Source organism: Acanthaster planci, linkage group LG05, assembly GCF_054643075.1.
Source record: "Acanthaster planci isolate LZ-2023a linkage group LG05, COTS_SCS, whole genome shotgun sequence".
Taxonomy (NCBI): Eukaryota; Metazoa; Echinodermata; class Asteroidea; order Valvatida; family Acanthasteridae; genus Acanthaster; species Acanthaster planci.
In genome coordinates, this window is record NC_141781.1 from 4472475 (window position 1) to 4493928 (window position 21454).

The 21454-nt window shown below is 43.3% G+C and overlaps 1 protein-coding gene across 2 annotated transcripts in view; it reads left to right on the forward strand.

Annotated features, from left to right (window-relative positions):
* LOC110986787 (spatacsin-like) overlaps positions 1 to 21454 on the forward strand; it is a 40549-nt gene that overhangs the window by 16782 nt on the left and 2313 nt on the right. The window contains exons 19-43 of one of the 2 annotated variants that reach the window (XM_022248990.2): positions 84 to 249; positions 605 to 822; positions 1362 to 1470; positions 2380 to 2539; positions 3111 to 3312; positions 4281 to 4373; positions 5273 to 5415; positions 5728 to 5928; positions 6460 to 6567; positions 6806 to 7010; positions 7879 to 8087; positions 9366 to 9503; positions 10009 to 10179; positions 10507 to 10674; positions 11286 to 11625; positions 12368 to 12522; positions 13020 to 13157; positions 13613 to 13685; positions 15196 to 15375; positions 16269 to 16411; positions 17937 to 18041; positions 18706 to 18874; positions 19092 to 19168; positions 19386 to 19535; positions 20894 to 21045. In XM_022248990.2, coding sequence (XP_022104682.2) covers positions 84 to 249; positions 605 to 822; positions 1362 to 1470; positions 2380 to 2539; positions 3111 to 3312; positions 4281 to 4373; positions 5273 to 5415; positions 5728 to 5928; positions 6460 to 6567; positions 6806 to 7010; positions 7879 to 8087; positions 9366 to 9503; positions 10009 to 10179; positions 10507 to 10674; positions 11286 to 11625; positions 12368 to 12522; positions 13020 to 13157; positions 13613 to 13685; positions 15196 to 15375; positions 16269 to 16411; positions 17937 to 18041; positions 18706 to 18874; positions 19092 to 19168; positions 19386 to 19535; positions 20894 to 21045 — 3973 coding nt within the window. The remainder of the gene's footprint in view (positions 1 to 83; positions 250 to 604; positions 823 to 1361; positions 1471 to 2379; positions 2540 to 3110; positions 3313 to 4280; positions 4374 to 5272; positions 5416 to 5727; positions 5929 to 6459; positions 6568 to 6805; positions 7011 to 7878; positions 8088 to 9365; positions 9504 to 10008; positions 10180 to 10506; positions 10675 to 11285; positions 11626 to 12367; positions 12523 to 13019; positions 13158 to 13612; positions 13686 to 15195; positions 15376 to 16268; positions 16412 to 17936; positions 18042 to 18705; positions 18875 to 19091; positions 19169 to 19385; positions 19536 to 20893; positions 21046 to 21454) is intronic. The other variant, XM_022248992.2, reaches the window with a different exon arrangement.

The window sequence follows — 21454 nt, forward strand, 5'->3', positions numbered from 1 at the left end:
AATGGCCTGCACTTTGTTAGCTTGCCCAAATTCTACTCAAAATGTTCTTCCTGAAGTCCTTTGCCGTTTTTGTTCTTCCTCAGATCGTACCGAGATGCCCCATTTCTCCCAGCAGCATCTCGCCGAGCAGTACGCCTACACGGAGGCCTTCCGTTTCACCCACTACCTCTACCAGGGCCGGCCCTCCTTTGCCTACCTGGCATTCCTGGCCAGCCAGCTCCAAGGAGGAGGGACCCTCACCAAGAAAAAGTAAGTTCCGCACCGACTTCTTTCTCTTTTGTCTGTGATCATGTTGATTTTAGTTTTGGCCTTGAAATTTAGCACTGGAAATTAAAGATGCTTTTTGTGTACTTACCATGGGTCATGTGTATTGCTGTAAAAGTTTGCAAGGATGTGCAGTAGGTTGTGAAGGACTGCAAAGTTCCGAGCCATGTCAGAACTTTTTTTTCATGGCATATCTCTATGTTGTGTATTGCATTTTGATATGATTATTTGTTTGACATTTCATTGACAGGATTTTAAAATATATATCTTTCTATACCAGTATTTGCTTGCACCCATCTATTGCATATTCATATTCTGTCATGCATATTCACGCCACCAGAGTCCTAGCAGCATACTTAAAGGCCTACTGCACAGCCATCAAGTACTTCTCCAATCGTACGATTGCCGCAGCGTGCGTTGCATTCGTTGAGATGCTGGGGCAGGACAGCATGTCCATGCGAACTGACCTCCAGACTGCCCTGACCATACTGGAGAGCAGCGAAGTGAGAGGTGGGGCCAAGACCAGACAGGAGAGAGAGCAACTGGAACAGAATCTGGGTAAAATGAGCCTTGTGCAAGTTCACTTTGAGTTCAGGTGAAATCTGGAATCTTGGTGGTGCATTCCGAATTGGAATTCATAAACAAAAATGCATTGTTGAAACCTTCAGTTCCGGAATAGGCTGGTGTCTTTGTACACTTCCTACCCCTCAAGAATATGGTATTGGCCTGGATTTTAAAATGAAATTCAGCCAGGAAGTTAATCCCTTGTGACTTTTCTGAATATGTTTGTTTTTTACCATCAATGCGAAATTCAAACAGTCATTAGAATACTCATTCCATGGCTCTCATTGTCCAAAATGTTGGACATTTCTTACCCACAACATTAATTTTTGAATCTCTAGTGTCACTGTAATAAAGCAAGATTTTCAGTTACAGAATAGCTCAAGATCCAATTTTGTCTGAGATGATTGGTCACAGTCAGACGCCTGGTGCACATCTTCTTTGATACCTATAGAAACTTTATAGCATATTTATATTTGAAAATTTTTAAATTTGATCTAGAAAGAATGAATGAAATTTGTCCCTCTTTCACACAGTCAAGAGGCTACTTGCTTGTCTCCAAGGCTCAAGGAGTAATGCCGAAGAAGTCCTGAGATTGCTGGAGGAGGCTATCACCATCAAGCTCAGTCTTGCAAAAGTGAACCTGTGAGTGTAGATCTCATGGCTGAATTTGAGTGAACGACCTGATTGAAGTTGCATAAGTGCCCTCGTTTTACTTGCCCGTGGAGGAGAGACTTACAAAGGAAAGAACAGTTTCTTCTGGTCGGTGGAGGTCAGTCCTTTGTTCAGGTCTGTCCTCCATGGTAAGTGCCTGTGCTTGGCCGATGAGAGAGTTTTATATTATCACATTAGGAAACACAGTGCCTTGTTGCTGAAGTAAATCACAATCGTGGTTCGACGTAAAACACATCGTGTGGTTATATATAACAGGTTTTGCCCTTACCCAACGTAGATTAATTGGGTTGTCCCACCCGAGTAAGCTTGTGAGGTTTTTTTCGCAAGCTTTCGGACAAGCACTGAGCATACAGTGCTTATTAATATACGTTGGGTAAGGGCAAAACCTGTTATATATAATTAACATCTCCCAACGCAAAAATACATCTTGAAAATAGTTGGCGGTACCCGCTGCTTCATTTGACTCGGACCGGCCAGCCGACCCCGGCAAGCTCGGTGGTCGAGTGGTTAAGACATCTGCACTAGTAAGCAGGAGGTCGTGGGTTCGAGTCCCACCCGAGTAAGCTTGTGAGGTTTTTTTCGCAAGCTCTCGGACAAGCACTGAGCATACAGTGCTTATTAATATACGTTGGGTAAGGGCAAAACCTGTTATATATATTTAACATCTCCAAAACGCAAAAATACATCTTGAAAACATCGTGTGGTTGTCTTTGTGGTTTTGAGATGAGGATTCCCCACCAAAGCCACCCTGTGCATACTAAGGCGGGGATGAACAAAATTGCCCAGCGTGTGAGAAACGCCCATTGGAGCCTAAGCTGATATTTAATTACGGTCAAGACTTCTATATTTTTCCCCTCGTCTTCGTTTTTCCTTCATCAGGTCATCCTGGGAGGCGTCCGAGGAGTGGTCGATAGTCATCCTCTTCTGCCGACGTCACCAACTGCCTCTTAGTGCAGTCTATCCAGAGCAGTGTGCTTCAGACAACCAGTGGCTCCACTTCACCTGCTTTGTGCAGGCACACCAATATCCCAAGCAACAGGTGGGAGCCTCCCTCTGAATAGGGGAAAAAAATATGCCATGTTAGGTCTATGGAAAAAGAAACACAAGATTTTATTCAGCACTTTCTAGCATGGAAGAAATCAAAAATAGTAATCCAAAATACTTCTGAAATACAGGAAGCATTTTTTTGTTTTGATTTCAAGCCTTTATATATATGTGTGACTTTGTTATTATGCGACTGGTACTGTGACCGGCTGTGAAATTTTTTTTTTAGGAAGGAGCAACCAGTTATATGATGACCTTGCATAAAGAGGATTGTGGTTAAGGGCTAAGACCTCTATTTGATATAATGGTGTCAACTCTCCAAAGCACAGACATTCCAACATCTCGAATATTTCTTCTGTTACCATATCAAGCAAGTCCTTCCCTTAGAAGTTGATTTCTGTTTTAGTACTGAAATTTACCGTGGGAGGGAACAAAGGTTTCTAGCCAGCAGAAAATCATATGGTGAAGAGCACCATGAATAGATCTTCTTGTCATTAGAATGAACAGAGCAACCTTTTCTCTCCACAAAGTTACATTATCTGGAAGATTGTCACGATTCCACGCAGGTTCTGGACTTACTGTCCAAGTTCCGCAGTGCCACCATCAAGGAGCATCTCCAGGATGCTTTCCGCAATCTCCATCTTGGGCCGGCCATCATTAAAGATGACCAGCCCAGTCGGGCCGGACGGCCAGCCTCGCAGCCCACCCCACGCATCCGAGACATCAAGGCCCACTACTACCAACGGGTGGGATTCCTAAGGCGACACAGTAAGTCAGTTGTAATACCTTGCTTTAGCGTACATCTTTAGTGTGACGGCACCATGAAGATTTTTAGGTGTTAGACTACAGGCTGTGTAATAAAATGTTTCTTGTCTGGATTTTGAAAACGGGAGGAGGTAGTTCATTTCTCAAGGGGCAGATTTTTGAGAAAAAAAATTCCTGACTCTCTGCTAATTCTTTGTGTCTCAAAGGGTTTTTACCCCACTTTCAACACTTTCACTTACACATCTAACACTATGTATTTTAATTAAATAGATACATCTAACAAGTCAATATGTGTTTAAAATAAATTTACCTATACCTGAAAAAACAGAAGGCTGGCCAGGAAGAATGCGGTGGTCAGGAACAAGACAGTGGTTTATTTTTGTACTTGGACTCAAAGGTTGACCTTTAAAACATTATCCACCTATTGATTGGAGGGTGTAGCATTTCTGAGGAGTGCAAGAGGGGCCTCTGCCCCAGCCACCATGCTACATCTCCAAGTCTTGTGAGACTGTAAGGGAAATATTCAAATCTTTGGTTTGACTCCGGGTTCTGCCTTGAACTTTCCCCTTAAATGCCTGCTTCTTGCCTGAATTTAGGCAGCCAGCTCTGGCAGATAGTCCTCATGCAAGAACATCAACTTAGAAGGCAGGATGCCAAAGTCTAGCATATTTTCTTCTGAACAAGTCATGGAGAAATAGCCTGATTCAGTGAAGGATTTGTGGAGTTGCTAAAGAGATGGGAGAAAAGTAAGAGAGAGGGAATTGTATGGGTTGTGTTTTCAGAGAAAAAAAAATCCCTTCAACTTCTCCTTGCAGTTTTATTTCTGCTAGCCTCATTTTGTTGGTGAAGGTGGCGTTCATATCTGGTCAACAAGTTCAATTTTGCAGAAGTCCAAGTCTGAATCTAAAGATTTTACAATTTTTTCAAGGGATTTCAAGGGAAAGTGACGCGTATATTTTTCTTTAATATAGATACTGACATGAGTTCTGAAGATGACACGACATGCGGCAGTGAGGATACTGTGTCAACAGATGAAAGCACCCCACAAAATGTCCTACCTCAAGGTAAATCAGATCTTCTCCATACATCACAAGTATGAAGCAAACCAGCCTCTTGTATATTAACCACTTCCTGCTGGGCCGGGATATTTATCATTTTTTTCTGTTTTCAAAATTCTTTAAATTTTCCTATCTTCATTTACTGGACACTTACAAACACGTGAAGGACTGTCTGGTGTTCACTCTAGCCTGACAGACAAAATCTATTGACGCCTGAGTATTTCAGCCAGGCTTGCAGCCTTGTAAAAAGAGCCTAGATTGTGTGGTGTTATATAACTTTCTTTTGTTCACGAACCTGCCTCAGTGTGCTGCTGACCTCTTTTCAATAGGGGCCAGATTAGCATGTAGCGGTGCTGTGTGGCTTGTCGCTGCGGTGGTGGAGTGCTTTTGTCCCCGGTGGTAATCCGCTCGCTCTAAATGCCCCAAACCGTGGTATACTCTTTCAAAATGAGGCTGGATTATCTCCACTCTTGAGAGTGAAAAAATGTCTGTAATGCCCAGCAGCCTGGTCTTTTGTTCCGAGTACGGTCTTTTGTTACAAGGCCCTGTTCCCTTTGAGTTCAGAGACCCCGGCCAAGCATATAAAGCATACGTGTCCGGATCTGGAATCCCCAGCAGGAAGTGGTTAAACAGACCTTCATTTTAAAAACAACTCTCTTTATTTCGGTTAACGTCACTCTGTCAGGTTTATGCACAAGAAAAATTGAAAATGTCACTTTTTCACTTTAAATTTGGTTAATATGTTTAAGAGATTAACAAGGATCTATAAGGGGACAATGAAGCATAACAAAAACACTCTGTGGAAATCTAATAAACACGCCTCTCATGTTGCAGAAACAGAAATAAGAACAGGTATGCTTTGGAATAATTGCTAATTTCTTTTTTCTGTCTTTTTTTTTCCCCAGAGCTCGACATCAACAGAGTTCCCAAGGATTTGTTTGGTGTCCTGTTTGAATGTAATGTTGCGCCAGTCCCCTGGAAGTCATTGCTTGCTCATGCTGTGGCCCTCCAAGAACCTGTACTTGCTGTCATTGCTGCCTGCTATAAGGTACGGCGAGAGGGAGGGTCTAGAATGGAAAAAGTCATATCAAAAATGATTAGTCTTGATCTAGAAATTTGCAAAATTATGTCACTTGATAATGCCGTCCAGAAAATTAGATATGATTTGATGAGGTGTGTTTTAGGGCGTTGCAAAAACAACATTTTCAGCTCTGAGGTCGTTGCAGAACTCACACAGGTCAAATATGGCAGTTTCCCCCCCTACTGATTTTTTGCACTGGTGCCTCAGTTCCACCCCAAAAGTTTCCCAGACAGGTAACTTGTCTTTTGGATGGTAATATTTGGGTCTTGTTCCCGACAGGATTGTGTGACCTTAGACTGTCTCTGCACCTGGTTGTTAACCTCGATGGATGACCCAACCTCAGTAGCAAAGGTCACCGAGTCCATGGCATCTGTCCAGTGGCACAGCTGGAGTCTGGTAGAGCTGGCGGCCATTGTTGAGGTTGCCATGGCAACTGACCTGGTGACTCTGCTTGCCAAGGGATTCTACATATTTGATAGGGTAGGCTTTACGGTTTATCAAAGCAACAATGATATATCAGAAAATTAAAGAATTTGTGTTGCGACTTGATTTGGTTATACCTCTAATTTTACAAGTTAAGGCCAGTGACTTTGCAGCAACAGTTTGGATTTGAAGTGGCTCAAATTTTCTTGCTATAGATCAAGTTCTTTATTGCGATCACTTTTCTAAAAATGATGGAAAGAGCACATCATATGTTTTGATCCGAGGCCATTCATAAAGTTACAAAATAAGCCACATCCAAATTAGACTGGGAATAATCATTTGTTCAAGAATTTGAAAGGATTTCCAATTTAATATTAGAACATTGGTCAATCTGTTGTGGAAATAATTCTTGTTTAAAATGATTGATCAAAATTACATCATTTCAACACAGAGGATAGTCAGCTGTTCATTACATCCTTAGACATGAACTAGAACTTATTACCTATGTTTCTGTGTCGCCTGGAGTAGCTCTTGTACTCGAAGAATGTTTGGAGGAACCCTCCTGTGATTTTGTTTTTGGTGCTTCAGGACTGCACATTGAATCCTTTCCTGAATTTCTGCGAAGCGATGCTGGTCAAATGTGACACATCGCAGGCAAAGACGTGCCTCCAAGACTTCCATACATCCATCTTGAAGGTGAGTGATTGTTGGAAGTGATAGTGAAATAAACTTCGGGGAATTATGTTGGAAATGGTCTGTAGAAGCCTCTGTCCTGTAGGTTGTTGACTGTTTCAGGGAATATTCTCCTGTTTGTTGAGAAACGGATTACTTTGGAATGACTGAGTAAATGCAGGAAACAGTTATTGTATTGTCACTAGATGTGTTGCAGGAAAGTTGCAAATTTAGTTTTTGTTTTCTTGATCTGAAAAATTAGTGTCGTAGGAAAAGCATCAAGGGATTGGTGGGCCAAACTCCAAAGCCCATGGCAGCTGTCAAGATTGGCAACTTGCAGTGGTATGAAGACACAGCCAGCTCTGTGGTCCACTCCATGGTGTCTGCCTGCACCACCTACTGGAGTACTTGCCGTCTGCTTGACGTCTTGGCTCACACCAATTTCTCAAGGATTGTATCCAGAGAAGGTCAGTTCCACTTGTTAGGGACAAATACAAGTGGTTATAATGTTAGTTTTCCAACATTGTCTTTATCAACTCCAACTTGCTGGGCATTTTCTTGCTTCGGTGCCCTGATGAGGGTCTTCCAAAAGCTTCAACAGTGCTGGAAAGCAACGGCACAGTTTTTGCACTGAAATATTCCAAGGGACACTGAAACCTATGTGAAGAGTCAGCAGCTGGGCTCTGCCTCTCTCAAACCTAGAAATCTTCCACAACCTCCTGGTGGATTTTGAAGGATTTTGGAGCATTTGGTGTAGTTGGGTGGAAAAGTGTCAAAAGTCAAGCCTCCTCATCGTCGGCTGCTTGTCATGACTTTGCCCACTGCTCATCTATTCAGACTTTTATTCAGGAATTTGCATGTAGAGGCCTCCGGTTTTCACATTCATTTCATGGACGTGACCCAACACAACAGAAAGGGTTAAAAGTCACAAGAATCCCTTGTGAGCTAGAGGCCTTTAAAAGAATCTTGCTTTATAGAAATCACAAGGAACTCTGGATATGTCGTACCCACACAATGCCAATTTCCAGTCAGGATGCCAAACCAAGTGGTACATCAAAATAAAGACATCAGTTTGCTCTTTCTTATGCAAACTAAAACTAAAAAAGGCCTTGAGACTCACTTTGTTAGAACTTGTCACGCGTGAAATCAATGCCTATATCAAACAAAAGCTCTTGCAAAAACAGGCAGTGTAAGCAATATGAGACTTAATCTGCTTGGCCCCCAACTTCACCTCAGTTTCCTTCTACCAGACACTAAAAAAGATTGTCCTCCATTTGTACACAATTTTCAATCTTGATTTGTTACCAAACTGGAAGCCCTTTTTTTCTTTCACAGTGCCAGATTACAACAAGCTCTACAAGCTGACGCAAGCCCTGACGGACACCCCAATACACACCCGCATCACCTGTCTGTTGGAAGGGACCGAGTACATGGACGAATGCCACAGGGTATTGGAGTGCTTGAAGGAGGCCCAGTTGTTTCAGAAGGCCAAGGAGTTTGCCACCGTTGCCGGCCTGCCGGTCGATCAAGTTATAGTAGAACAGGTATTGTAGTTAACATTGTTGATAGTTTAACCACTTGCTGCCGGGGAAGCCCGTTTTGAGCACCATGGGTTTATACGCAGAGCCGGGGTGCCCGAAATGGGACAAAAGAGCTGGTCCGTGTAACAAAAGACTGTACTCGGAACAAAAGACCTGCTGCTGGGAATTGCCATCATTTTTCGGCTTGCATTTTTCGAAGGTAATCCGTCACTGTTTTCAAATAGTATGCAGTAAACAGTATAGTGGTTTGGGCATAGTGCGCCCGCGGATTAGCACTGCGGACAAAAGTGCTCGAGGGCCCCACTGATGAGTGACACAGCACTGCTACATGCTAATCCAGCCCTGTTTGAAAAAACGCCACTCGCATTCACTGGGGACTTAGGAAAATTACGCAACACCTAAAAATCCTGGGCTCTCTTTACAGGGCGGCAGGCCTGGCTGAAATATTCAAGAGTCAATGAAGGTTACCTGTCAGCTTATACTAGCCACCAAAGAATCATTCGTGTGGGTGTAAACGTCCATTAAATGAAAGGATGAATTTTGAAAATTGAAAATCTTGAAAATCGCCCGTATGTGTGCACTGCAGTTTAAAAAGCACCTGGCTGCATGTGGTTAACTAGGGATTTGAACTCCTGGGTGTGATTTCTCCAGATGTTTCGACAGAGTTTAGGATTTTTGTAACCCACACATTCTGAGGCTTAACCATTCAGGTAAAGAAAGTACAGGGTTTGTATGATCATGGCCGTTTGTGAAAGAACCCGCGTCTTGTTAGCTGTAAAGAACCCTGAAAAAGTTGCAATGTTTTATTGTCTTCTGTACAACTCCTTGGCTGGATGTTTTATGGATTTCTCTTCATCCCCCAATCTCACTCCTGGCATTATTTAGGCTTTTTCTTTTACTAACTTTCACTGCAAAGTCTTTTCTGCTAAGAAATTTTTTCTCCTGTTTATTGCAACATGATTGAATACATGCATTGTTATACTTGCATTAGTGTTTTCCTCTTTTAGTTCCAGCGTGGTTGTCTAGTCTGTTACTGAGTCCAAAGTGGTAGCAGCAATAATTAGATTGATGTCCATGTGGTCCAAACTGAGCTGTTATAATTTTGGTTATGTCTAGGCTGCAGTTCAGACATAACCTTTGACCTTTGAGTCTTTGCCTCATAGGCCTTGACCCCTTGACCTTTACCCTTTGCCCCTTTAACCCTGGAGTTGTTTTATTACTAACTGGTCACAAATATTTAACCTGTTGTCTCTCCTGGCTTTCCTCCTTGAATGTATCCAGCTACATTGTAGTCTTGCCGGCCTCCAGAAGTCCCAGGTGTGGTATGCGGAGGCCGGCCGCATGATCTTCTGGAAAACCTGCCACAATTCCTTCAAAGCCAACCACGTGTCTGGCAGGGCTGCATCAAAGTTCTTCCAGGTGAGGCACAGAAATGCGCTAAGTACCCAACATTATTTGCCTCTTTTGACTTTCCACTACTTATTTCTGCTTATCACAGAAAGGTGCTAAGCTGTATTTCCTGTGTAGTAAGCTCAATGAAATTTGGCTTGGATGGAATATCAGGATGCAGCAAAGCACACAATTTTATGTAAGTGTAAGCAAACATTGCTTACCAACTGAGACAGGAACACAGAAATAGTGTGGCCTTTATTACTGTATTGCAAAGATTAGTAGGAAATTGGGTTTCATGCATGCAGTATAAATCCTGATACTCTGCTTATTTAGTGCAAAAATTCTTTGGTTGTTCTTTAAGTGCAGAATATGGATCTCAAGCCTGGAATTTCTAGGTTAGTCGATCTGTGAAATGAGGCCAAAATAAATTTGGAAATAAAGGCAGCATACGAGGACTTGAAGCCTTTATACTGGTAATGAATTTCTGAAAACTGAGTGCTAGCATCTGAAGCTTGTTATTGTATGTGTATAGAGCCTAGTGAAGGAACAGAGAGACCTGTCAGTCAGGGAGAAGGCCAGCCTGCTGAGTCTGGCTCACCGGTGGCTGGTGAAGGAGACTACCAAGTCCCCTGAGCACAAGGCCGACCTAGAGATGTTGCAGCAGGAAGCCTGGAAGTGGAGACTAACAGCTGAGGTTGAGAAGGTATGCATGAAATGTACACATGAATATTTGCTTGGATTTCAGTATCACCTGCCTCATAAATCGTGGAAAAGTTCAGTTTGTAATCTGTTTCTCTTGTATAGTGTACCATTTAAAGACGACACAAATTTTTATTAATAATTAATAAAAATTCTAAGTTTAATAAAATGGTTTTGAGCCACTTAAACTTTGAAATGTAGACAGATTGAAATAAAACTGTGAGTGAATAATTTGTACATTTGTGCATCTTTTGGGACATTAAAACACACAAAGCATGACACCTAACAACAGAACTTCAATTGACCACTTCTTTTTTTTTTCAACATTTAGATGGACGCTACCCCTGTTGCACCGTCATTGCTAGAGGGGGCCTTCAGCTCAGACCATACAGAATGGTTCGACGAGAGGGGCTTCAAGTGTCGGTTGTCAGAGGAGTTGATGTACATTGCGGAGATCAAGGTGGATGCGTACGCCCCTCCTATCCTAAAAGACGAAAAGGTGAGAAGGTTTGTTGTGGATAGAGACTTGTCTTGTGATCTGTTTGGTAGGCCTGTGTACTGGTGATGGCACACTTTGTTTACATGTTCACATTGCTATGGAACCAGTAGGGGCCCATGGTCCACTGATGCACCATAGGGAAGCACACATAAACAAAGTGTGATGTCATCAGAACAGGGTTCAGGGGTAATTGAAGAGTCTGAGATGAGGCTGGAGACCAAGTTAAGTTGTGGAAAAAGGATTTTCTTTTAACATCACAGGGCTTGTAGCCTAGTGGTTTATAACTCCGGATCATGGGGTAGGGGGTTCAAATCTGGCAGCTGGTTACGTGTTACAACCTTGGACAGTTCACTTTACCTTCGCTTGCTGTCTGCAGTCAGGATTAAGTGGGTTCCTGTGATAGCAGAGATGGTTATTATGTTTTTAGTTGTTTGTGCCTGGAATGGCAGTACAGAGCCCTATTCTCCCGAGGGAGATGAGATAGTTTCAGGAATGTTCAGATATTGTAAGCCCAATGTGCAGGGATACTGATAATATACCGGCACCTTTGAATTTCGGATTTTGTTAGTTACTGTGCACATCCATGAATATTGACATATTGCACACTGCAGGAGGTCCAAGCCTTGAATCGGATTCTTGGTCAGCTCCTGGACAAGTGTTGTATCCGGCAGGCCCACCGCCTGGCCGGTCAGTTCAACCACCCTCACCAGGATCTGGCAGTGGTTCTGACCAGCATCCGGTTGGCCTCGGGCCACACGGCACCCGGCCACCTGGAATCTGAGATGAGGCGGTTGGTAGTGGCAGCAGCGGGATCGTCAGTGGCAGCTGCGGGATCAGCTTTGGGGTCTAGAACTGGCATGCCCAGTGGTATTGGGAGAGGCAGGACACGGAAGACCAGTGATGCCTGGAGGGGGATGATGTCCAGAGGCATGCTGACAAGATCTGCCAGCAGTGAGTGTCTTGACGGTCTGACCAAACTGAACGTGGAATACCCAGTTTTACCACTGAAAGTCTTAATTGTAGATGACACTCCTGTATGGACATATGCTGATACAGTTCATATACTGCTGCTCCTTGCCATCCTTGGTCATGCTGTAAGAATGGCTAAATAACTAAATAATAACAGGGTGCTTTTCTATGAGTAGTAACTTATGAATATCCTCCTAAACATTTGTATGAGCATACTAATAAAAGGAGGATTTTAGGGCTGCCAACCTGCCACATTGGCACTCTCCCAGCAGAGCGCTCCTTCTTTATGTTTGTGGTCCTTCATTTGCTTCAAATTCTCATACTTAACCATCCTCCATAGTTGGAATCGCTCAGTCTCCTTACCACAGACAGAATGTATGGCCCAAAATGCAGAGTTCCCTTGGCCTTTTCAGGGAGTCGCCAACTCACAGAAAGGGATATGTTACTCAGTGCAGTGGCAAACTTACCGTACTGCTTCCTCCACTGTGCAGACCTTCAAGTATTACCTACCAGTTCGTCACTGTCCTTGTAAAAGTGGATACATGTGGACTTTTTAATACAGGAATATTTTGGGATCATATCTTTGCCAGGTACATCTGCAAAATGCTTTGCAGTTACCCTAAACCCTTCCTTCTTTTTTTTATAATAACTTAGTTTATCCTCAAGCCTGGAACATCGATATCATGAATCAGTCATACATTCTTTGTATCATTGTGTCTTGCAGCTGTAAGTGTCAGCAGCATGGCTAGCCTGGACCCCACCGAAGACCCAGAGGAAGTGGATGATGCACTACTAACCATTGAAGCCTTGTGTGCCAGCTGCTCAGCCCAGGCTAGGCAGTGTTGTGACAAGATCATCAATGCCTACAGGATAGCCCAGGTAGGGTTGACCATGGAGACATTATCATTGTTATGTGTTCCAATAGAAGTTTGAATATTAAAGAGTCATAGATAGTTATAATAATGTCATTTGTTTGTCTTATCATGTCTGTCTCCATAAAGAGAATGTATTTATTTTTAAATCACAGAAAATTTTCTTTTGAAGGAATTTAATCAGAATTTTTTTCCGTACCAAACAAATAATAAGAAAATTGTGTTTTTGAGTTTTGTTCCAGAAATCTGGAAGAAGTGCAGTTATCCTCATTCTGCATTCAATATGCAGAAAATTTCTGATATTTATACAATCATGAAAACATTTTGCACTTGTGTTCATTGTAATTATTTAAAGATGCCTTATCAAAGGTAAAGGAAATTATGAGAGTGTTCTCCAATGGGTTGCATTCTTTCATGATTTGTTCTTAGAGTTTCGGTTCTTATTTGGCATTGAGTCCATGGTAAGAACTCTTTACTCCAATCTGACTTTATGTTTGGCCGCAGGTCTTAGGTAGCACCTATGGGTCTGTGGTCGTCCAGGCACCATTTGATAGCCTGAAATCCATACTGCGATGCAGTCACCCACAGAGATTTGCCCTGGCCAAGACCTTTATCCTGGCCAATGAGATGACTGATGAACAGGCAAGTTGAAGCATTGCCATTGCTGTGGTATGTGGACTCTGACCTCTGGGCAGTTGTTGTTGGACCTTTGTTAGCGCCCGGTGTTGCTGATCAGAGAAAATCTTTGATCAGGGAAATGCTTCACTAACCTGAAGTAACGGGGGGTAGGGGAAAACTGAGCCATGCCTCCCAAGTGGGAGTTTTTAGATGTTTTATCCTTTAAAAGAAGGAATGACACCTTTTTGTGCCCCCAAGTATGCAAATCGCTCCAAAATTTAGCCTTGTTTCTCAGAAAACATAAAGATTGTCATAAAGAAATTGTCAAACTTTTATTCCCCTTTCTCTCCTCAAAAAAATTACACTGGCCCCAGAAAATGTGATTTAGGACTCGCCCTTGAAAGCGTGATCAAAAAGCGTGTCGGACTGGATTTTTTTGCTGGTTTTTGAAGGCCTCACATTCTCCCAATTACTGACAGGTTGCTGGCTTTCTCTGTGAGGCTGTTATCACAAGCCTGAAGACCCGCCAACCGCCACCTCGAAGGAGAGAGGGTAAGTTAGTGGCTCTACAGCTCTTACACCGGTCCCCTTGCCCTTGGTGGCATCTTTTGGCAGATAACTTATGTTATGGTCATGGCAAACTCGTGGTATGAGCCCTGAGCCAGACCAATAGAGGGCGCAATTTTCCTAGCAAGGGCAGGTCCGTTGGTGGGGACTGTCCTTTGCTGGTTCACAAGCAACTATGAAATGCCTGACCAACATGGCTCTTTTCAACTGATGAGGGGGTGCTTCTGCTCAAGGCGGATTCCTTTTCAATAAACAACACAGGTTCTGTTGCATCTGCCTGTATTCTGGAACCTTTGGATTCAGATCTGTTAGCTTTCATGATATAAATGCACAAGAGACAGCAAGACAACTGTGACCCATCCTTAAGGCAGATTATATCTGTTTGCATGTAAATCCCTTCTTTCATAACTACAGTAAATCACCATTCTGGTGTACTACTGTACTTGTACAATGGCTCCACAAGTAATCGCTAAGTATCCCAGTGAGCTTTGAAGCTATTCATGGTGAACGTAGCAAGTAAAGCCGTTTCAGACAGGTGTTCTAGAGTTGCGCCGAACCAGATTAAAAGCAAATTTTGAACTGAGTACTGCAAAAGTTTGACATTTGAAACAATTAGGAGCAACACAGGCGAAAGATGGACATTTGAAGGCATTCGGAATGACAGCAGAGCGACTTGGTTTCAGACGTTGCTTTTTTCATGAGCTGAACCCATTGCAAATGTATGTATTAAGTTCGTCTGTCTGAAACCAAAATTTAATTGGGCTGACCCAAGTCGCTCTTAATTCTATGTGGTTCGGTGCAACGCTAGAACCCCTGTCTGAAATGGGTGTTATAGAGATTTGTATTGTGTGGAGACGATGTTAACTCAGGTGAAGTGCCCCACACCTCACCGCCTCCAGACACAATAAGCAGCTTCATCATTGGAACCTCTGTAGTCTCCAGACGATGGACAGAGCACACTGTCTGATATGTCGAGTACCATCCAGTTCTTTTCAGAACTACACGTTTTCCGAAAGAAATATCATACCCTTGGTGCTATCGCAAGTTTGTATAATTTAGCGGGAACCAGAAGCTCCTCACACATGAACTGAAACAAATGCATTCCTCTGCCAATGTTCACCCACTGCCAGTAGCGAAAGTACGCCTATTGATCAATGAAAGGCACCAATGATTTATTCTGAAGATTGGCATTCTAGAAAGAGGGTCTTAAACTCTCCTGTTTCTTAATAAGGAGTCGAAGACAAGGAGAGAATTAACCAGACAACAATGCATTTGGTGCATTTCATCAAGCATCAATGATTACAGTGTACTTGATGTTGGTCAGGCTGTATTCCTGCTGTTGAAATCTGTAAGACCACTGCAATAGTGGGGCATCTTCATCAACTGTTGCTATTCATCTGACAGTACTAGTCATAACCAGTGACAACTACTTGTGACGTACCTCTTCAGTACCCTACTTCAATCTTTTTATTGATGTGATTTTTCTGATCTTCAGGCAGTCTATCCTCTCGCCTCTCCTCAGCGTCCCTGAGCTCCTACGTTGGCCAGGAGATCGGGGAGCGGGAAGAATTTGGCCAGGCCATCCAGCTCTGTCGCAACCCGGCCATCTTGGGCAACCGGCTGCTGCAGGAAGCCACCTCATTGGTCAGCTTGGACGATGCCAACACCAAGTCAGGTCAGTGGGACGTTGGCGGAGGCTGAAGCTTGTCAGTGCTAAATCTTGACTTAGATTTGGGTCCATCTATTGCTAATTTACATCAGGCTGCAGGGTGGACATTAAGCTGTTTATAGGATAAGCAAAACATGACGATAGGATAAGCAAAACAGCGGAGAGCCAGCTACAGACAATGTGCATCCGAAACTGTGCCAATCAAAATCATGTTGTTACCATTTCCATAACTTCAGCTCCAACTGTTTCTTTGTAAATCTCAAATGGGTGAAAGATAATCCTCTTTAAACGTAATTTTCCACAATTTTTTTAACTCTCTGTTAGAGGCCTAACTTTGCCTGAATGGGACAGAGTTCACATTCCCATCTCTAGCACCTTACAAATCTAGCCATCAAAATCTTTTGAAATTCCCCAATAGGTTTCAGAAGATTTTGCAGGATTGAGGAAGGTAGAGGCAGCACGCTATTACTTTCCATTAGGAGTTTGTCCTTATAAGTTGGAGTACAAAACATGTGCCATCGGGCTCCTGCACAGTGAGGACTTAGAGGATTGGGAAAGGTTCCTTCGTAGGGAAATATCTTGAGACTCTGAGTTGATATAAAACCTACAGGTTCTCCAACACATGGCTTGACTACACTCTGGGCATTCAGGCACTGAGTTGGTTTTAGAACTGCGAAGGATGGAAAGTTGCTAAGTGCAGAAAAAAAACAGCCCAGCAGAAATGGGTCACCAGCCAAAAAGCCCCACTATGCACTCTGCCTTTGACCAGGGCTCTGGAAATTTTGCTTAGCATATAAATCTGCTGAGCAGTATTTCTGCTCACCAGCAACCCCCTCCCCCACCCCCGGTTCCAGAAATCCTTTCCAACGTCATATTTTGATGTTCCCTTCTCCTCACAGTGTTCACTATGGAGGTTGAGCTCATCATCCGTGCCCATGATTGTCACACTGTCTGCTGCAACATGGAGGGCATATCCAATGTACTTAGGAAGTGTCGGGAGTGTAGCAGCGCCCTAGCATACGCCGAGGAGTACAGTTTGCTGGTGAGAAGAGTGATGCTTCTTGAAAAATGTTTAAATCATGTAACTTAGGGTCTTCTGTGAAATAAAGCTGTGGATTTGAACATAGTACCTGAGTACCTGACCTCCGATGTCAGGAAACAGCCTTTAAATTATGGAATGAAGTACTTGTTACCAACTGTACAAATTACTTAGTAGTGTTGCAGTTGGGTCCATCACAATCCAGTCACAAGGTCCTTCACAAGGCCAGTCACAAGTCCCTTCACAAGGCCAGTCACAAGTTCCCTTCACAAGGCCAGTCACAAGTCCCTTCACAAGTCCCTTCACAAGGCCAGTCACAAGGCCAGTCACAAGTCCCTTCACAAGGCCAGTTACAAGTCCCTTCACAAGGCCAGTCACAAGTCCCTTCACAAGGCCAGTCACAAGTCCCTTCACAAGGCCAGTCACAAGTCCCTTCACAAGGCCAGTCACAAGTCCCTTCACAAGGCCAGTCACAAGTCCCTTCACAAGGCCAGTTACAAGTCCCTTCACAAGGCCAGTTACAAGTCCCTTCACAAGGCCAGTTACAAGTCCCTTCACAAGGCCAGTTACAAGTCCCTTCACAAGGCCAGTTACAAGTCCCTTCACAAGGCCAGTCACAAGTCCCTTCACAAGGCCAGTCACAAGTCCCTTCACAAGGCCAGTCACAAGTCCCCTTCACAAGGCCAGTCACAAGTCCCTTCACAAGGCCAGTTACAAGTCCCTTCACAAGGCCAGTCACAAGTTCCCTTCACAAGGCCAGTCACAAGTCCCTTCACAAGGCCAGTCACAAGGCCAGTCACAAGTCCCTTCACAAGGCCAGTCACAAGTCCCTTCACAAGGCCAGTTACAAGTCCCTTCACAAGGCCAGTTACAAGTCCTTTCACAAGGCCAGTTACAAGTCCCTTCACAAGGCCAGTTACAAGTCCCTTCACAAGGCCAGTTACAAGTCCCTTCACAAGGCCAGTCACAAGTCCCTTCACAAGGCCAGTTACAAGTCCCTTCACAAGGCCAGTCACAAGTCCAGTCACAAGCAACAGGTTGAACAATTGCAAAAGAATGCTTTTGATGCAGTTCATTTGAATAGCTTGCGACTTAGCTTATCAAAGACTGGATGACTTCTTATGGATGGCAAAAGGGAGGGTTAAAAGGATTTTGTGGGTAAATTTAAGAATAAGACTACATGATTTAATCAATGCAAAACTACCGTCAACGTTTGGCTTCTGGTTGTGTTCGTGTGATCACTGAACGTGATTCATTGTAACTACGGTTTCAGAAGTCTCGTATAACTGCCATTTTAAAGGTACAGTGCCTCTTTTTTTATGGATGGGGTTTATCTCTGATTTCAATCACCAGTGCCATCTTGTTCATTTAAAATAACATTTTGGGGGTGTTTTTGCCACTGGAAAACTGCCTCTCGTGATAAAGCAAGTAGATTGCCCACGGAGGAAACCTGGGATTCTTTTAAGTAGGTCAGGGTATGTTGTGTGTAAATGTCACCATTTCCTGCCTATCTTCTGCATCATCTCAGGTGCGGTTACTGACAGGTGTCGGGAGGTACTGTGAAATGTCTTACATCTTTGATGTACTCCGGGCTCATCAACAGATTGAGCTGCTCTTGAAGAGACGAGACAAGGTAAGATGGTCGCCTGTAATGCTACAAAGGTGTGCACGACGGACTAGAGGTTGTTGATTCATGCAGTTATGTACAAATTGGTTTTGTTCGGTGTAATTAGCAACATTTGAAATTGAAGAAAAACCCCATGAAGTTTTAAAAGATTTATAAGAAGTTAACACACTGATCGAAAAACAGTATGTTACACTGCCACAATTTAACAACATTTTCACATTAAAGAGTGGAATAAAAAGGGATCGTTCTATTTTGGTCCTTTACAATATCCGTTGATATGTGGGGACTTTCAGGTCTTTGGCATGTCTGGCATATTTGCTATTCACACAGGGCTTTGTGAAGTCAATTTCTTTGCTTTCTACCTCTGTGTGTCAAACTCAAGATCTTGTGGGTAATGTTTTGTCAATTTTGCAATCGGAGACCAAGCAAGTCATTAAGTTAGATTCCTCATGTCTGAGGCTTTGCTGTGCAGTTCCTTTACCAAAGATATGACATGTAAGTTGGGTACATTTCCATTTTGAGTTAGAAAACAATATAGTCTCTGATGGTCACTGCAGCCGGAGTGCCGGCAGTCATTGGTTTGTCCATGTACAGTGAACAAACAAAACCCTGAGAATGACAGAAGACATCTCTAAGTATCAAGCATGGACTTTCCCCCTCCTTACTTCAGGATGACAATCTGAAAGTTGCCTTGCTGGACTACCTGAAGCGTTGCGACCCTCCCGACACTGAGGCCTACAACTTTGTCGCCGTCAAGTTGGAGATGAATCGAGAGATTGCCGAGCTGCTGGAGAAAGATGCGCATGAACAGCTGAAAGCAGTGAGCAAGAAGACGATGGGTAGGATGGCTTGAAGTGATTGGAAAAGATTGAAGTGATCGGAGAACATTTTTTCCATTGAAGAAGCTTAACGTCAGTGATTTTGCACCACGTTTTGTGTTATGCTTGAATGTACTTTGTAAGAAACTGGAAAAAACCCTCATTTTAATGGGACTTGTATTTGCTGAGTTTGCTCCTTGGTGCTTCTTTATGATTTTTACTTCTTTCTGTTGGTCAGATGCCAACATTGAGTTGCAGAACAGTCTGCAAGTCATCTTACAAGACTTCACCAAGGCCGCCCAGAGCTTTGCTAAGGTACGATTCACCAATCACAGCTCTGAACCCTGATTTAGTTAAATCATTGGTCTTTAAACCGTGACGCCTCATGTATGGTTTCTACACCATGTACCAACATAAGATATACTGAGTCTGTATATGATGTGCCTCTCCATGGTGGTTCATAACAATTACATGCGCCACAACAGTCATGGCGAATGCAACTCACGTAAACAACCCTTGTCATCGCTAACAGGACAACTGCCTACGTCATGCTGAGCAGTGCGTGAAGCAAGCCCGTCTGGTCGCATTACAGCTTCATTTGCTCCCAACCAAGGCGCAGGTCATTAATCTAGACTCCAAGGCCTTGGCTGCGTTCATGACTAAACACCAGCGATTCCATGAGGTGAGTGGAGGCTTCTCTTAGGGATTGAGGCTGAGCCTGCTGGATTGATAGAATGAGGGGCATAGATTATTACTAAATGAGTAAACTGGGTCGTTAAAGTGGGTTAACTAGGGTAGTCCATTGGGCAAACTGGGTTGGGGCATCGGCTAGCTGGGGTTAAGTGGGTGAAACCGGGTCAATTTAAAATGCACTTAATGCAAACGAAAGTGCTCATATCTATTTCTACTGTTTGGATAAGTTTTCAGCAGTCACTTTACATGGTTATCAATCACATCAGTGGGGCGGGTTCAGTGAGACAGTAGGGTTTATCAAGTGAGATGTGTGGGTGGGTAGCTTGTAAATTGTTGCGGAGTAGATCAACTAGGTTAATCAAATGAGATGTGCAAAGTGCTGGTTTGACTAAGAACACTATTACATAGGGCTACTGGGTGAATCCAGTTGGACAACTGCGATTATCAAGTAAATGGGCAGTGACATTAATAGGCACACTAGGTAGTAGAAGTATGTTAACCACTTGCCTCCGGGGTTTCCAGAACTGGGCACCTTGGGTTTATACGCATAGCTGGGGTGCTCGAAATCGGACAAAGGAGCTGGGCCTTGTAACAAAAGACCGTACTCGGAACAAAAGACCGAGCTGCTGGGAATTGCCAACATTTTATCAGTTGGCATTAGCGGAAGTAATCCTTCATTATTTTGAAACAGGGTACCACTGTTTATGGCATTCAGTGCCAGGGAATTATCAGCGGGGACAAAGCGCTCTAGCGATGAGCGATACATTACCGCTGTATGCTAATCTAGTCGTATTTGAAAAGACGGCAACAGCGCACTGGGCTAATTTCAGGAACAAGGAAATTACTCTCTTTACAAGGCGGCAGGCCTGGCTAAAATACTTAGGCGTCAGTGAAGGTTCCTGTCAGATTAGAGTAGCCACCAGACAGTCATTCATGTGGGTGTAAACCTCTGGTAAACGAAGTTATGAATTTTGAAGAATTTTGAAAACGGAAAATCTTGAAAATTCCTGTAACTCGTCCCGCAAATTCAAATCAAACCCGGCAGCAAGTGAACGTACTGGTATGGTGAGATGACAGGGAGCCCTGGTGTAGAAAGACATGGTTATCGATTGGTCGAATGGGGTACCTGTGTCGATTAACTTGGCAAACTGGACTAACCTCAACTCCCTGGTGCGAGTGTAAAATCTCATTGAAATCAGAGGACTTAGCCCTGTTAAGGTTAATCAAGCATGATACTGCAATGATCCTTTCTTCATATGGGATCGATATTTTCAGGTAAGTGGAGTATTTTTTTAGGAACATGGATTTTGCCTCACTAAACCATTTGGACTTGTTGACTGCACTTAGGCTCTTATTGTTGCCGATGCTTACGGCTCACACACCTACTGGCCTGATGCCATCTACCACAATGTGGTTATCCAAGGAGACTTCAAGTACCTAGAGGACTACAACAAATGCATGCCAGTCAACGACTTGCTGTTCAGGGATGTCGCCAACAAGTAAGAGACCCTGTACTTCACAAACCATTTCCGTTGACCAGGAATCCATATTTCTTTTTTTTTATGGTATAGAAATTAACACGGTTTGCAGCCTAATTACTTGTGTGCATTTGTTGCCTTTGCTTGGAAGTTGAAATTGGCAAATACTGAAATGTGCATAAGTAGGTTGAACACTGTTCATCAAGTGCCATGTGACGATCACCGTGCGAGGGCATTACCTGAGGCCTAAAACGAATGAGAAGAATCAGAAAATTAAGAAAAATATGGGAAAACTAGGGTTCCAAAGGGTGATATTTTTAGCACATGCCACAAGCCCAGTTATTGTTGGAAACAATTTGTCCTTTTGTTTTTGACAAGCCTGTCGCATCATGTGTATGAATTTATATTTATTTGCACGAAGTGAAATTGT